The sequence below is a fragment of the Sebastes fasciatus genome, chromosome 20 (genome assembly GCF_043250625.1).
Source record: "Sebastes fasciatus isolate fSebFas1 chromosome 20, fSebFas1.pri, whole genome shotgun sequence".
Lineage (NCBI taxonomy): Eukaryota > Metazoa > Chordata > Actinopteri > Perciformes > Sebastidae > Sebastes > Sebastes fasciatus.
Window position 1 is genome coordinate 4,561,937 of NC_133814.1, and position 15,564 is coordinate 4,577,500.

The 15,564-nt window shown below is 41.3% G+C and overlaps 3 protein-coding genes, 1 long non-coding RNA gene and 2 other non-coding genes across 7 annotated transcripts in view; 1 reads left to right on the top strand and 5 right to left on the bottom strand.

The window, feature by feature from the left end:
• Positions 1 to 4,011, bottom strand: part of lmf1 (lipase maturation factor 1) — a 28,622-nt gene extending 24,611 nt beyond the window's left edge. Inside the window, exons 1-3 of one of the 2 annotated variants that reach the window (XM_074620961.1) lie at positions 3,759 to 3,999; positions 2,142 to 2,451; positions 701 to 711 (exon numbers count right to left, since the gene is read on the bottom strand). In XM_074620961.1, coding sequence (XP_074477062.1) covers positions 701 to 711; positions 2,142 to 2,451; positions 3,759 to 3,981 — 544 coding nt within the window. In that variant the 5' untranslated portion in view covers positions 3,982 to 3,999. Of the gene's footprint in view, positions 1 to 700; positions 712 to 2,135; positions 2,452 to 3,758 lie in introns of both variants that reach the window. The other variant, XM_074620962.1, reaches the window with a different exon arrangement.
• A 107-nt stretch (positions 4,012 to 4,118) lies between these two features.
• On the top strand, positions 4,119 to 8,836 carry sox8a (SRY-box transcription factor 8a). The gene is made up of 3 exons (XM_074620963.1): positions 4,119 to 5,605; positions 6,879 to 7,126; positions 7,226 to 8,836. The coding sequence occupies exons 1-3, from the start codon at positions 5,220 to 5,222 to the stop codon at positions 7,969 to 7,971; spliced, it is 1,380 nt and encodes a 459-aa protein (XP_074477064.1). The 5' UTR covers positions 4,119 to 5,219; the 3' UTR covers positions 7,972 to 8,836.
• Positions 8,837 to 8,956: 120 nt separating this feature from the next.
• Positions 8,957 to 10,833, bottom strand: LOC141759061 (uncharacterized). The gene is made up of 3 exons (XR_012592000.1): positions 10,152 to 10,833; positions 9,722 to 9,883; positions 8,957 to 9,634 (listed from the first exon to the last, which is right to left on the bottom strand). It is a non-coding gene; the product is annotated as an uncharacterized LOC141759061 (long non-coding RNA).
• Positions 10,834 to 12,923: 2,090 nt separating this feature from the next.
• Positions 12,924 to 15,564, bottom strand: part of LOC141759060 (arf-GAP with dual PH domain-containing protein 1-like) — a 56,975-nt gene continuing 54,334 nt past the window's right edge. Inside the window, exon 11 of the mRNA XM_074620964.1 lies at positions 12,924 to 13,962. Coding sequence (XP_074477065.1) covers positions 13,934 to 13,962 — 29 coding nt within the window. The 3' untranslated portion in view covers positions 12,924 to 13,933. The remainder of the gene's footprint in view (positions 13,963 to 15,564) is intronic.
• On the bottom strand, positions 14,589 to 14,661 carry trnar-ccu (transfer RNA arginine (anticodon CCU)). Its single transcript has one exon. It is a non-coding gene; the product is annotated as a tRNA-Arg (tRNA).
• Positions 15,102 to 15,174, bottom strand: trnar-ccu (transfer RNA arginine (anticodon CCU)). Its single transcript has one exon. It is a non-coding gene; the product is annotated as a tRNA-Arg (tRNA).

Here is a 15,564-nt window from a genome sequence, read left to right on the forward strand (position 1 = left end):
AACCACAGACACTGGCCTGGCGTCTCTGACTACAAAGTGTCATTAACCAATCACAGAGCTGCCACTGACCTCGCCACTTATCTGGGCCGGAGCCCTTCATACAAACTCCTATTTATACTTTCTCCTTTCTGTCCTCCCCCTCTTTATTATTACGTTCATGACAGTTTATTGGGTTCACCAAGCAAAGAGGCAATACTGCACATCAGTAAACCGTCATTCTGTCAGTGACTGTGTTTTAAACCCAATAACTGGCTGTAAACAATCATGAGAAAGCTGGGAGGGTTACTCACAAGCATAAGCATAAACGTAGATTCATGTGCTGTATTATGGTTATGATCCATGACTCTATAGCTGCATGAAGATCAGTTCCCAATAGAATCATACTGGGTGCTCGTCTCAACCCTTCTTAATTAAATGAAATAATATATATCCATTTCTACTCTAAAAACATCAGTCTAACTACTTACAGTACATGCATCAGATGTGCCAAAAGAGTTCAGCTCACATACAGGTTTGGTTTAAGGGACTTAACCACGTCGGTTTCACTATAAACAAACTACAATGACATCCAAACCTGAGTGTCTCACATAAATGCTTTGCCTCAAACCCACTTCCTCTATTTGATGTGGAGGAACAAAAGAAGCAGTCCTGGATTTTGTGTTAAGGTTGAAAACTGGCGTCGACAGTGAAGTTCACTTACCGAAGGAGTACCTAGAAAGAGAAAAAAAAAAGAAAAAAAAAAGGACACCTCAGTATAACAAATAAATAAAAGCATTAATTTTGGGTTTTTTTTGTTGTCACTTGGGGGCAGCAGAACAGGCTGGAAATACAACACTGATAATTTATAATCTTAAAAAGTTGTTTTAAAGTTGTTATGGTAAACCAGTCTTTTCGAGAATATTCTCATATCTCATATATTTATGGCAAACTTATTATGTTACTTTCAATATGATTAGGATTTGTGTTTCTAGCAGAGGATGACAAGGGTGTGTGTGGCCATCTTTAAAGGGGACCTATTATGCTTCAATGCTTTTTCCCTTTCCTTTAGAGTGTTATATCATTTTTTGTGCATGCAAAAGGTCTGCAAAGTTACAAAGCCCAAAGTCCACGCCAAAGAGAGTTACTCTCCCCCACAGAAACACTGCTCCTGAACTGCCTGAAACGCCTTTGCTTCAAGTCCCGCCTTTTCTTCCCTAACGTGGTGATGTAACCAAGTCACATATTTGCATAATACCTGCCTAGCGGTTAGTTTGGCACGCCTTCAAACAAAGCTAGTTAGAGCGGCGCTGGAGCGGAGTCCGAAGAGTTTGGTTCGGTTAACCAATCACAACAGAGTAGGCTAGCTGACCAATCAGAACAGACTGGGCTTTTCAGGAGGTGCTGATAGCACTGACGGTATGAGAAAATAGTGTTTTTTTTTATTTTTTGGGTATCAAAACTGAGGGACTAGAAGGAAGTAGCTAGAATGAACTAAATTTGACAAAACTGGAGATTTTCTTTAAGTAATAATAAATTTTTTGGCCACTTGGGGAAAGGGGAAAATGCCTAAAATGCCAGTTTACACATCCAGCAGACACAGAGTCACAATATAAGCATTAATTCAGAGTTATGTCACTGTCCACCTGATGAATGTAAGTCCAATATTTCTCTAGCTCTGTTTTTGGTCTCCACCAACTCTGGCTCTTTGGCTGCTTAATGCTCTGCTACGTCCACCAACTAGTTGCTAACTTTGTCTGCTGTTTGGTGCTGGGCGGTTAGTGTGCAGTGGGTTTATCAGAGGTATTTTGATGAAAATAGCTGCCTTCTGTGGCTGGAAACAATGTTGAAGAGAGTAGAGTAACCAAAACAGTGATCCAAAATAGACTAACAGCTGCAAACTTGGCTGATAATGCTCTGTGGGTTCGTGAAAACAACAACCTTTCACGCTTTTAAAGTATAAAATATTGATTAGTGTAGCTTAAAAAGATCACTATGATATAAGGACCTAAAAGCAAAACATTTAAAGGATAGTAACAAGTTTTTAAAAGCTGAATCTGATCATTTTATTTTGCAAAATTGTATATATAGGTTTTTCACAACACAATTTGTCATATGCATATAATCTCCGTTGTATGGGAGTATATATGTATGTGCACACTCACCACAGCTGTCCCACGCTGACCAGGGAGTGGTAAAGCACCCACAGTGTAACCATGATCACCATGTTGGCCATTCCCGTCACCAGGACAAACCCAGACAGCGCCATCCCCACCAGGGCGATGCCATCCAGGTTGGCATCCATGTCGCTCCAGTCGAAGAGCCAGAGGATGGAGGGCGTGTAGGCGAAGGCGGCCATGCCTATCTTTCCCCCCACATAGCGCTTCACGCTGTTGAGGTAGTTCTTGCAGGGCATCAGGCCGCGCTCGCCTATCAGCTGCTTGTTCTGGTTGTAAGCAACGCTGAACGCCACAACTACAGAAAAAGAGAGGAGACAGCAGGGGATAAAGGAACAAACACAAATATGATTCATTGCTAACCAGTAAAACAACACACAAGTACTGCACTCAAGTACAATTTGAAGGTACTTTTATTTTACTTGAGTATGTGCATTTATACTTCTACTCCATTACAATTCAGAGGACAATACTGTGCCGTTTACAACCCTACATGTTACTGTCACCCACAGGTATGAGACCAGGAGTTTACACAGAAAACATATGAGCAGCTTATAAAGTATGATGTATTGCTATTGATGAAACCACCATACAACACACAGTATAAAGCAGTAAAGATTAGCTCCACGTTGACCAGCTACGACATTAACATGCAGATTACGATTATTGTATCAGTAATAATCATATTATGAGATAAGATAAGATAAAATAAGATAATCCTTTATTAGTCCCACAGTGGGGAAATTTGCAGGATTACAGAAGCAAATGGGGAAAGTGTAAACAACAAGAGGAATCAGTAACATCTATGTAATCTAATAAATAAGCAAGTAAAAGATAAAGATATAATATAAGTAAACAGTAAAAAACAAGATATAAAAAATTGACTGAATGAGTGGTTGGGTTCACATTATTGCACATGAATATGAAATGCTGAGATTGCACAGAATATCAAATACTGATATTGCACATGAATGAATGAATAAATTATCACTCTGAAATTGGTCATTCTGCTACCTAATGAGTAGTTTTACTTTTGATACGCCTATATATATTGGTTGCCAATGGTTTTGTACTTAAAATTTAAATACAGGACTTTTACATAGAAGTATTACTACTTTACCTAAATATAAAATATCTAATTAACTGCAAAAGATAATGAAAATCAACACTTGCATCACTCAGTTACCAGTGGCAATACTGGTGCTACAGACCTATTTCTCAGCACAAGTGTCACTAAATTACTCTGTTTACACATATTAAATGGTGCACAGTTACTCTGTCATTACAGAACATGGGCAAAGGCAAATGTTGCACCACTGACACCAACTTAAATATCTCACTTTAAGGTGTTTAACCTGTTTTGTAGATGTTAAAGACAGAGAGTAAACATTAAGGCTACACATGAAGACAGTTAGACACAATGTCAACACTAGCACACTAAAAGGAGAATATGAACAAGAGCGCTATAATTTCAAACTAAACTAACTAGCTAAGCTTACTAACTAGCTGTTAACTAGCTATAAACATACTGACTGACTCCAGCTGGGAAGACTGACTGACAGTGACTGACCGCCTCACCACCACACTGAGTGTGAACCTGCTTACAGTAGATGAAGGCGACGCAGCGCAGCAGCAGGATGCGAGTGAGCCAGTAAGTTCCGGTCTGTAACGACCGACTCTGTCTCTTTTCTTTCTCCGTGTCCTCGCTGTTATCTGCTCCATGTTCTTCACTGCTGTCGGGACTCTTTGACTCCGTGTTTCTGCTCTCCACACGTCTCTTCCTCACAGAGCTCTGTGACCTGTCAACACCACCACCGGCGGACGCCATGTCTGAGGGCTACACGGTCACGTGACTACTACAGACACGGAAGTGCAAATTATTTTAATAATAATAATTATTCTTATTAGTTATTTTTCTTCTTTTTCTTCTTCTACTTCTTCTTCTTCTTATTATTATTATTATTATTATTAGTATTATTAGTATTAGTATTAGTAGTAGTAGTAGTAGTAGTAGTAGAAGTAGTAGTAGTGGTAATAGTAGTAATAGTAGTAGAAGTAGTAGTAGTAGTAGTAGTAGTAGTAGAAGTAGTAGTAGTAGTAGTAGTAGTAGTAGTAGTAGTAGTAGTAGTAGTAGTGGTAATAGTAGTAATAGTAGTAGAAGTAGTAGTAGTAGTAGTAGTAGTAGTAGTAGTAGTAGTAGTAGTGGTAATAGTAGTAATAGGAGTATAAAATAAATCTGAATAAATAAGAGAAGCCTAATTCAAGAAACACGTGAAACGTTATCTCTATCTTGCGGTGTATAATAATAATAATAATAATAATAATAATTAAACTATAACATATTAAATTATCAGAATATTATTACTTATGCATTAATATGAAAGAAGAATTGTAATGTTATACTATACTATACTACTTTGAAGTAGGTTACTTGTTTACACTGGTCGGCAGTTTAGTGTATAAGAATGTATGAATTATGATATAGCCTATTATATATTATGGAGACTCAAAATAGTCACTAGCGTCAGATAAATGTTTAGAAACAGAAAGTAGGCTAAATGATTTGTCTCTGAACTGTAGTGAGGTAGAAGTATCTATCTTAAAATAGCATGAAAGTGTAATACTCAAAGTAGAATACTTGGACAAACAAATCAAACCCAGCTATTGGTCTGACTCTTATTGCGTAGACTACTATCCGAACCATCACACAATTTTGTTTTAAATAACTTTAATATCGACTATCAACAAGTATCTGCTTCCTCCTGCTCCGTTATGCCAAACCAGGAGGACCTGGTGCTGAGGAACTGTGACTGTAAAACTTTGCCAAAGCCAATAGGACACGAGGGGTGGAGAGATGCGAGTAAAGAGAAATGTTAATGTACTCAAAAGAAAATAGAGGCTGACCAGTCAGTCACACGTTGTCTGGCTGTGGAGGAGGACGCGGAGAGGAATACTTCAAGACAAGAAGTTTGGGATTTTACTTGATTTCAGGGTGAAACAGTTTTCCTCCAGAGCCGTGCGCATTTACGCATTTGGAGAGTTCTAGCAACTTTTTACCCGCCAAGAATGACAGAAGAGAGCAAGTCCTTGCTAGACCATCCTGGCAGTCCAGCAGCAGGCAGCGACAGCTCCACGTCCCAGCAGCATGGATCGGACTCAGAGTCTCCGACCTCTCCAGCTCTCCAGCCCGGGATTACGCACAACAAACCGGAGGAGGCTGAGCGCTTCCCAGCCTGCATCCGAGACGCGGTGTCGCAGGTGCTGAAAGGTTACGACTGGTCGCTGGTACCGATGCCCGCTCATGGAGAGAGAGGGCTGAAGAACAAGCCTCACGTGAAACGGCCGATGAACGCCTTCATGGTTTGGGCGCAGGCTGCGAGGAAGAAGCTGGCGGATCAGTATCCTCATCTGCACAACGCCGAGCTCAGCAAGACGCTGGGCAAACTGTGGAGGTGGGTACTGGAGCTACTACACTGGACTCTCAACTTTAGTATTGTATGCAACTGAAGCCTGAAGACTACAACAATTAAATTAAGATTTTTTTCCTTTTTGAAACTCCTCTGATAAAATACAGCTAACAGTATTTATGAAGTATATTGAGCATTAAAATTATCACTATTAATTGGCCTAAATTTTGCATTACTTCAGGTAAAAAGAGTTCCAAAAAGTGATATAGAATTGGAAGGCATACAGAGAGTGTTTTTTCCTGCATGTGCAATAGAAAAACATTGTAACTTTGCACTGGAAATGTCACACAAGTAAATGTATGTGAGTATTATTAGCTAAATGTACTTAAAGTATCAAAAGTAACAGTACTCATTATACAGAAAAGTGAACCTGTGTCTTATACTATATTATATTTTTGGATTATTGTTAATGATGCATTAATGTGTAAGTAGCATTTTACTGTTGTTGAGGTAGGACTTATTGGTTTAATCTATAACATCATATTTGATATGATTGCGGAGTTAAAAGTCCAATATTTCCTTTTGAATTGTAGTGGAGTAAATTGTACAAGTGCACAAAATGTCATTCAGTAATAAGAATTATTTTAATTTGTAATTTCCTGTCTGGTAATTTAGAGAATTCTAACCAGTGGGCAACTCTGCTGAAATGCCTTCAACTTGCATTCTTTCTAATAGCCAGCAGGGGGCGACTCCTCTGGTTGTATAGAAGTCTATGAGAAAAGGAGCCTACTTCTCACTTGATTTATTACCTCAGTAAACATTGTAAATATGAGTTTATGGTCTCAATCGTTAGTTTCAAGTCTTCTTCAATACAGCATGATGTTCATTTAGTAAACTATGATCCCATTTAGAGTCAGATAGACCATAAAGCAGGGGATGATTGACAGGTCGCTACCATGGTGTTTTCCGATCTGGGTGTTGTCCGTGTTTTCGTCTTACAACTTTAACCCTTTCACAGTGTATTTTCAGTTTATGAAAGTTAATCCAGTTAATTATAACCTTTTTGGTCACCTAGAAATCTCTTATTCAGCGTTCGGTTGTACTTAGCTCCACCCTCTTGTGTCATTTCTGGTTGCAAAAAAACAAGATGACGACGGCCAAAATGCAGAACACGAGGCTTCAAAATGGCAGACACAAATACAGTACATATGGAAATGTATATCCATTTTGGAATTAATATGCATTGCATAGCCAATGTACTTGCTGGTGTTTTAAAAGAACCTTCCATAATCCAATGACTTCTTCCTCTCATCCTCAGACTTCTCTCTGAAACAGAGAAGCGTCCCTTCGTCGAGGAGGCCGAGAGGCTGAGGATGCAGCACAAGAAAGACTATCCGGACTACAAGTACCAGCCTCGGAGACGCAAGAGCACTAAACCGGGACAGGGGGACTGTAGACCCGGACTGGTCCCGCAGCAGCAGCAGGGCTTGTTTAAGACAGAGCCAGGGGTGGCCAGGCTGGCGGGTACGGGGGAAGTGCACCATCATTACCATCCAGACAGGATGGGTGAGATAATATACTTTTTATCAGAGCATGTGTCACAACCTACCTTTATTGCTTTGGTATGGAAATATTGATTGGTGCTTCCTTGCTTTTGGTTTCCAGGTCAGTCTCATGGACCTCCAACACCTCCCACTACCCCTAAAACTGACCTCCACATGGGGAACAAACACGAGGGCCAGCGGCCTGCGGACAGCAGCACCGGCTCCGTTCCCCCCACCGGCCGCCAGAACATCGACTTCAGTAACGTGGACATCACAGAGCTCAGCACCGACGTCATCGGCACCATCGATGGGTTCGACGTCCACGAGTTCGACCAGTACCTCCCTCCCAACAGCCATGCCTCCACTCTCCTAACCCCGCCGGATAGCAGCCACGGACATAGCAACCCTCCTGGATCCTTCATCCTGCCCGGCATCCACTCTCACTCCCACACTTGGACACCCAAAAGTGGGGCCACCGGAACGCCACCGTCGTCTTCCAGTCGTGACACACACAGGCTCCACATCGAGGACACCGCCAGACAAAAACCTCAGATTAAAACTGAGCAGATGAGCCCGGGTCACTACAGCAGCTCCTCCTCCTCCACTCCGCCACCGCCACAACCTGAATACACCTCCACTTCTTCCACATCCTCCACCAACCAATCTGACTACGCTGACCTCCAAAGCTCTAGTTTCTACAGCGCCTTCTCCGGGTACCCTACCAGTCTGTATCAGTACCCGTACCTTCACTCCTCTCGCAGGCCTTACGCCGCACCTCTCATCAACAGCCTGGCCTTGGCACCACCTCCACACAGCCCTCCCTCTGGCTGGGAGCAGCCCATCTACACAACACTCACCAGGCCGTGAAGATGGAAGAAACACTACTCAGATTGGGACAGAACAGTGGCCTGCTTTAATGACTTCTAAAACAATGTCTAGAGATTAATCCCTAAGGCTTTGACCAGTATGGATTTCTGAAAGACAGTGCTGATATCTGTTCATATTGTGCGTCAATATATTGTCACATTTGTTCATTTTCATGGGAAAAAAAATCATAAGATTACCAAAGATTCAGGTTTTTTTTCTCTTTTCTGACTGAAAAGGACTGAGGCATGACATTTAAACCTGTATTGGACTAAAACACTCCATTTAAACTCCTCACTAATGACATTTTGGTATGTAGCACCTATTTAAGACAGGGAGTCTCAGGTTTAATAGCAGTTTTTCCACTTAGAGAGTAAAATCTTTACCCTCACCTTCACATCAATGGGTTCCAAAGTCTACTGTGTTACATTTTGATTAAATCTGATGGTATTTTTTTTATTTTTTATTTTATAGGCCATAATTATGTAAAGGGTCTGCATTATTCTGTAAGGATGTTTCAGCCAACAAGAAAGTGTTGTCCTTTGAGCCATATACACGTAGGGACTGAGAGATTGTACCTTTGTCTTTTGTCTTATCTAATTAATGTAGGGTATCAGTGTAGACTCTGTATAACAAGCAATAAGAATGAAAATACAAGACCTGCTTAACTTGATACAACAAAAAATGTTCCCAGCAACCTGATAAAGGCCTTTCCACACCAGGGGCATTTTTATGTGCAATTGATTCGCACGTCAAATATTTTTTTCGAACAGACTTTGTTATTACACAGCGAAAATACAACATAATTAAAAAAAAACAAGGGGAATTGTTCGGATATTTCGCACCGCAAATAAAGGCATCAACCAATCACGTTGTGCGGAAAGGGTTGAGTGACGCCTATATTTATGAAACAACAACACGGAGGCTCTGTAGTCCGAACCAGGACGGCAAACTTCATTACTCCTTTCAACCTTCACAATAAAAGCCCTAGATATATAATATTTGCAGGCGAGTATTTCACATTTTTGTGGCGTTTATTTGTCACCGAAAACATTGAAAACAGCTGCCTGCTGCGGCTGAAACGACGCGGTGAGAGTGAACCAAAAACAGGAACAATGCGGGCCGGACAGCTTAACGATGAGCTGAAACTCACTATAAAGCTCTGTAAAGCCGAGGGGAGCTGCAGATTCAGGTGATAATTCTCTGTAGGTTCATCACTACGAGCGACCCCTTACACATTGTCATTTGATACAATCAATCAATCAATTATAGACGCTTTAAACTCACTAATAAACAGGCTATATCTTGTTTGTTTAATCCATACAAAAAACTAACTGTGTCAGGTTAGTACTTGCGTAGCGACTTCCTGGAGTCTCGTTATAATCTGAACCCAAATGTAAATCCTCTTTGAGGGTAAAATGGAACTTGTGTATGAGCCCTTTAGCACTTTATCATCTTGTAGATATGTAAAATGTATCAGTATTCAGGAGAAATGCCATCAAAATGTCACATACTGGGACCGTGTGTGTGGTTTATCCATCCCAGTTATTTCACAATACATTTCAGTTTCTCACACATTAAGGTGACATCCAGTGCGGGGTTCCACCAACGACACGGTGCCACTGTAGAATAATCGGAAATTTGTAGATCACAACATTACAGGACGCTAAAAGAAAGGAATGTAAGGGTCACAGTCACAACACTCAGCGGACACAATGGATTCAAATGTGATATTCTTGCTCTTACTGCTGACCTGTTCCTCTCTCCTGCTGCATTTCCAGTTGCTTTCCAATCCAACAGCTGCTCCTGCTGGGCTTCCTGTGAGGAGATTAGCTAATTTCACAGCCCCGGCTCTGGCTGGAGTGTCGGCTGCCGGGCCTGATGGACGGGACAGCTGGATTGGGTTTTCCATGCACTGTAACAAGAAATGCTCCGTTGACTTATGACACAGAAAAAGCCTTCGACTTATTGTCATGAATCTAGTCTGACTTTAATGTGTTTTTAAATGTATCTAAAGGGTTTAAAGGAGAACAAGTCCTACACTCAAATCATAGGAACATGTAATCCCCAAACGGTTAGAACATATAAATGACCAAAAAGTGAATGATTCCTATAACATTCAGGTCAAACTACTGTGTACTGAAGCAGCAGCTTTACTATTAATACATGTTTGTTACACGTGCCTGCCAGCACCTCACCAACCATACTCTCTTCAGGATAAACACGGTGGCCGCTGAGCCGGCGTCCCACCCGCTTTTAAACACTTCCTGTGTGGGTCCGACCTGCCTGCTGCAGCTCAGTGGCTCACTGTCTGAGCAGTTTACCGTGACAACCTGGTTGCCAATGACAACAAGGAGGCCAGACAGAAGCAACATTGATTTACCCATAATTCCGTGAGGCCCCGGAGCCAGCGCAGCAGCGTATATGTGGAAGTTTGTGTAAGAGTGGCGAGATCATCAGGTGACATTTACACCACCAGACCAGTTCACACTTTATCCGACACATAGTGATCTCCTTATGTGACTGATGAGCGCCATCTACTGTCATATAAAATAAGTGAACAGTATTAGGCCTTTATAAATAGGAAAATACCGGAGTGCTGCACCGTCTGCAATGAGTGTTGCAGTTTGCCTTGTGTGCCCTGTATGGAAGCATCTACATTTATTATGTCTCCACTAATTTGTACAAGTTTTTTTTCGGTTTCTTTCCTATATAGGTCCCATATTGTAAAAAGTGAGATTTTCAAGTCTTTTATATTATAAAGCAGGTTTAAGTGCTATATAAATACTGTTAAACTTTCAAAACGCTCAATATACGGAGAAATACTCACAGCCGGTATTGAGAAATTGCACGTTTGAAACAAGCCGTTAGGATTTCTGTCCATTTGTGATGTCACAAATGTACAATGTACTAGACCATTACACGGTTTTAAACGTAAACATTCAGAATGTGTCGCAGTTTATTTTCTGTTGCAGTGTATGTGAATGACATCAACTGACAGGAAGCACACATGGACCCAAGCTGTTGCCTAGCAACACAATTCTGTTGCAATTCCGTCAAAATGCGCTAAAACGGAGTGTTTCAGACAGAGGGTGAATACAGGCATATTCAGTGTGACAGTATGAGGAAAATAAAGTTTTGTTTTTTTAATTACAGCATGTAAACATGATCTAGTAGAAACACAAAATACAAGTATGAACCTAAAAATTAGCATAATATGGGACCTTTAAGAACTTAATTTTTTTTGTAATTAGCCAGGCAACTTATTCCCATGCTTCCAGTCTTCATGCAAAGCTAAGCTAATCGGTTCCTGGCTCAAACGCCTTTAAAGCTCACTAATTAACACATATCTTGTTTCTTTAGTCTGCAAACTAACAGAAATGTTAAAAAATAACAGGCTATGGTTTGAAGGGGTTAAAAACTTTTGTAAAGAGTCAGGCTAGCTTTTAACCCCCCTGCTTCCAGTCTTTATGCAAAGCTAAGCTAATCGCCTCCTGGCTCAAACTCTATACTTAGAGCATGCCGATTTTACACATCAAAGTCTGTTTACAGGTTTTGGAGAGTACTACTGCATATGTATGTGAACAAAAAAAGTTGCATAAAGACTTTAGTTGCTCCAGAGGGAGCTGCCTGAAGTCTACTGAACAGCAGCAGCTGTAGCTGAAGACTAAAAGTTTAAAAAAAGAAAAACCCAGGGCGTGAAAGTAGAAAGAAGTGAGCCAACCAGACCCGCTCCTCAACTCTGCTTGAGGCTTGCAACTTTGAGGCTACATTAGCCACTACTAGCATAACACCTGTGATTCTCTGTCTGCGGTTGAGTTGCATTGTGGGTAAAGTAGCTGCCAGGTTTTGGCAGGGAAGAAGAATGTGTGGAATAACACAGATGATATCTCTGGTTGTGCAGTGTCAATTATAATACTTTTTGTATTGTCCATTGTACTCTTTCAATGCACAGACATGCATCAGTTTAGTGAAAAAAAACTCCCTTTTGGATAGGAGAGCTCCATCTGCTGGATAAATGGACGTAACTGCACTTTCATTATAGCATTGCCTTTAAGGTGCTCATGCTCGGAAATAATAGGAAGTTCTGGTTAAACTTGGGTGTTGAACCACATTAATTGCTGAGATCTGGAAATGGCATGACTACAAAGTCAGAGTTTAACAAAGCAAGAGACAAAAGGCTAACTTGGGGCTTTGGTTGAAATTAACTTAAAGGGGAACTTCGGTATTTTTCAACCTGGACCATATTTTCCTATGTTTTTGTGTTTAACTGACTAATAGGGACAACAATTTTTGAAATTGGTCCAGTATTGAGGGAGTGCGCTGTAGCTGCTCACGGGCTGCAATATGGTGCTATTGGGGCAAGCTGGCACCATCATTTACGTCCACTAAAAGTGCTTGTTTTTGTCATGACAGGCTCTGATTGTTATTATAAGTTTCTAACATTATGGAACAAATCTCACTCAAGGAAAAGTCTCGTTCTGAAATCTGGCGCGGTGACGTGTTGTCGGAAGACAACGGTGGAATAGTGGAATACATCCATGATGGAAACCAGCTGCCAGCCAGGCAGAGTTTGTTGTGTTGGAGTACAGAAAGAGTAGTTTTGTGTTATCTAAAAGATTTTCAATCTGATGGCCGCCCATATTTATTTGAGCCGGAGTATACGGATATTCAGATTTCACAACGAGACTTCTCCTTGAGCTCAGACAGAATAACAAACAGACCTGAAAGGTAAGGGAAAGGTTTTACTTTTCTGTAGGGTCCTAAAAAGGGCACCAGCTGCATGCGGTGGGGCACCAGCACGCATAGTTTTCTAGCATGTAGGACAGACTATATGGCACTACATCACCAACCTACCTAGAGTATCATATTTGTACAGTGTGTATTCCCAAAGAAGACAAAAATACGCAAAAAATGTCTGGAACACTGACGACAAATCAAACACCGCAACTTGATTTCAGGTTCATCTGTATTCATGTTAAGATCTTTATAATGAAACAAACCGTCACTGTGATTTAAGGGTCAACACAACAATGTGTCTTTAAAACAAAATATGCACAACGTAAATAAAAACAGTTGTAGAGTAGAAGTGTTATATAAATTACAATCCCGTCACATTACAATCCTTTAAAGCAGCAATGACTGTCAACAGTACAAATAAATAAGAGAACAGCTGTCAGATTGAGGTTGTTAAAGAACCCTGCATGCCTGGATGCAGATCAGCCACCTCCAGCTACGTTAACAGCTATGGTGATCACTGAGAGTTTGTGTGTGTGTTTATGCATAATTGTTGTTAACAGCACTTTGTAGATTTCAGATGTAACAGGGTCTCAGTGCCCAGAGGCTTCAACCTCACAGCGTCCTCAACGAAAAAACGTCACGATTCCACACACACACACACACACACACACACACACACACACACACACACACACACACACAAGGTAAGCCACTGTCATCAAAACTGTACATTCAATAAATTAACAATGCATTGTCTTTGTTAAGCAACCAGTGAAATGACTCTAGATTACATAATTACATTAGATTACAGGTAGAATGAACCGTTCACGAGACGAAATTTGAGAGAGGGGAGGTTGTTGCAGGGGAAGGGTTCCACATGGCTGAGGTAAGGTAGGATGATTATGTATAGCACAAGGTTGGTAGGCGCAATAGTGATGACATCATCTACCCTTTGGCCTCTGATCACCAACGTTTCAACCTCCCATGATGGGCCTTCAGTCCCATCAGAGTTCAAGTTTTCTACACATAGATAGGCTCGAGTCCCGCTGTCTCCTTTCTCTTCTTTTTCGTCATCATCTTTTCTCATCCCAAAACCCCCTCCTGTCCCCCCCAAACCCATCTCCACCCCACCGCCTCCCGCCATGGTCTCTGGTCACACGTTGGGATTGTCTCTGATCTGAACGAGACTGGGCCAGTCCAGCTGAGTTGTGGCTTCCTGCGGTCTTCAAGGCTTGTGTTTAAAATGGGCCTCCACTGCAAAGACACACAAAAAAGGCAACGTTATACATGATGACAGAGAAATAGTTGTGTTTTTCAACAGCTTTGAGGAGCAACACTAATGGTTTTGCATTAAAGCTGCTGAGAGCTTTGTGTTAAGAGTCAAAGTTGTCTTGAAGTAGAAAATGCATTCACTGTTTCCCACTCTTAATTTCCTAACTAATAATAACCTTTACTGAAACAGCGCATTTATTACAAACACATGCCATACAAGAGATGAAATTTAAGGTACCCTTTGACTTTTTTTGTGAGTTTGTAACCCTTGTTTCAAACCAAAACATATTGTTTGTCTTTGAGGCCTAATAATATGCATATCCTTCCTCAGAAAAACATTTGCAGAATTCACTTTTGAAAGAATTTTAAGTCAATTCTGTCTTCTTCTTCTTGGTTTGGTTTGTACCATGTACGTTACAAGATACAAACCAAGTGGTTTGGATGCTGATTGGTCTTAGAATATGGACAATAAATCCCAAGAACACACTTCATTTTTGACAGATTGAATGAAGTTACAGAAGGACATGGAATGGACGATGTGACGTAACACAGGGCCCCAGAACAAAGAGTGGCCCAGCACACTTCCATTGCGCCACTCTGCTGTCAATCACCCCAGATGGGACTCGAACCAACAATCCCTGGCTTAGGAGGCCAGTGCCTTATCCATTAGGCCACTGGGGCTTTACATCACACCAGTTCACCAGGGCGCCAGACGCTAAAGTGTAATGATGCAGTGAAGCGTCAACCAATCCTATCTTTTTGTTTCACCCTGTTCCATTCCATCTAAAAAAACGCTGTCAGACAGTAATAATACCACTTTTTGCGAGCGATACAACCACATTTTCATGCTGGTATATCACTGTTTCATCTCATTTCAAATGAAGTACTAACTCTGTGATATAGGTCCCAGGGTGAGGATCATTAACTCTTGTTGGATTAAGCTGTTGACCCTTTCAGAGTGACTACAAATGTGGCTTTACCCATGTCAATGCGTCAGTCAGAACGCAGTGGAAGAGACCACCCAACTGCCAGTAAAACACTGTTAGCAGAGGATGGTTTCGATCCATCGACCTCTGGGTTATGGGCCTAGCACGCTTCCGCTGCGCCACTCTGCTGTCAATCACCCCAGATGGGACTCGAACCCACAATCCCTGGCTTAGGAGGCCAGTGCCTTATCCATTAGGCCACTGGGGCTTTACATCACACCAGTTCACCAGGGCGCCACACGCTAAAGTCTAATGATGCAGTGAAGCGTCAACCAATCCTATCTTTTTGTTTCACCCTGTTCCATTCCATCTAAAAAAACGCTGTCAGACAGTAATAATACCACTTTTTGCGAGCGATACAACCACATTTTCATGCTGGTATATCACTGTTTCATCTCATTTCAAATGAAGTACTAACTCTGTGATATAGGTCCCAGGGTGAGGATCATTAACTCTTGTTGTATTAAGCTGTTGACCCTTTCAGAGTGACTACAAATGTGGCTTTACCCATGTCAATGCGTCAGTCAGAACGCAGTGGAAGAGACCACCCAACTGCCAGTAAAACACTGTTAGCAGAGGATGGTTTCGATCCATCGAC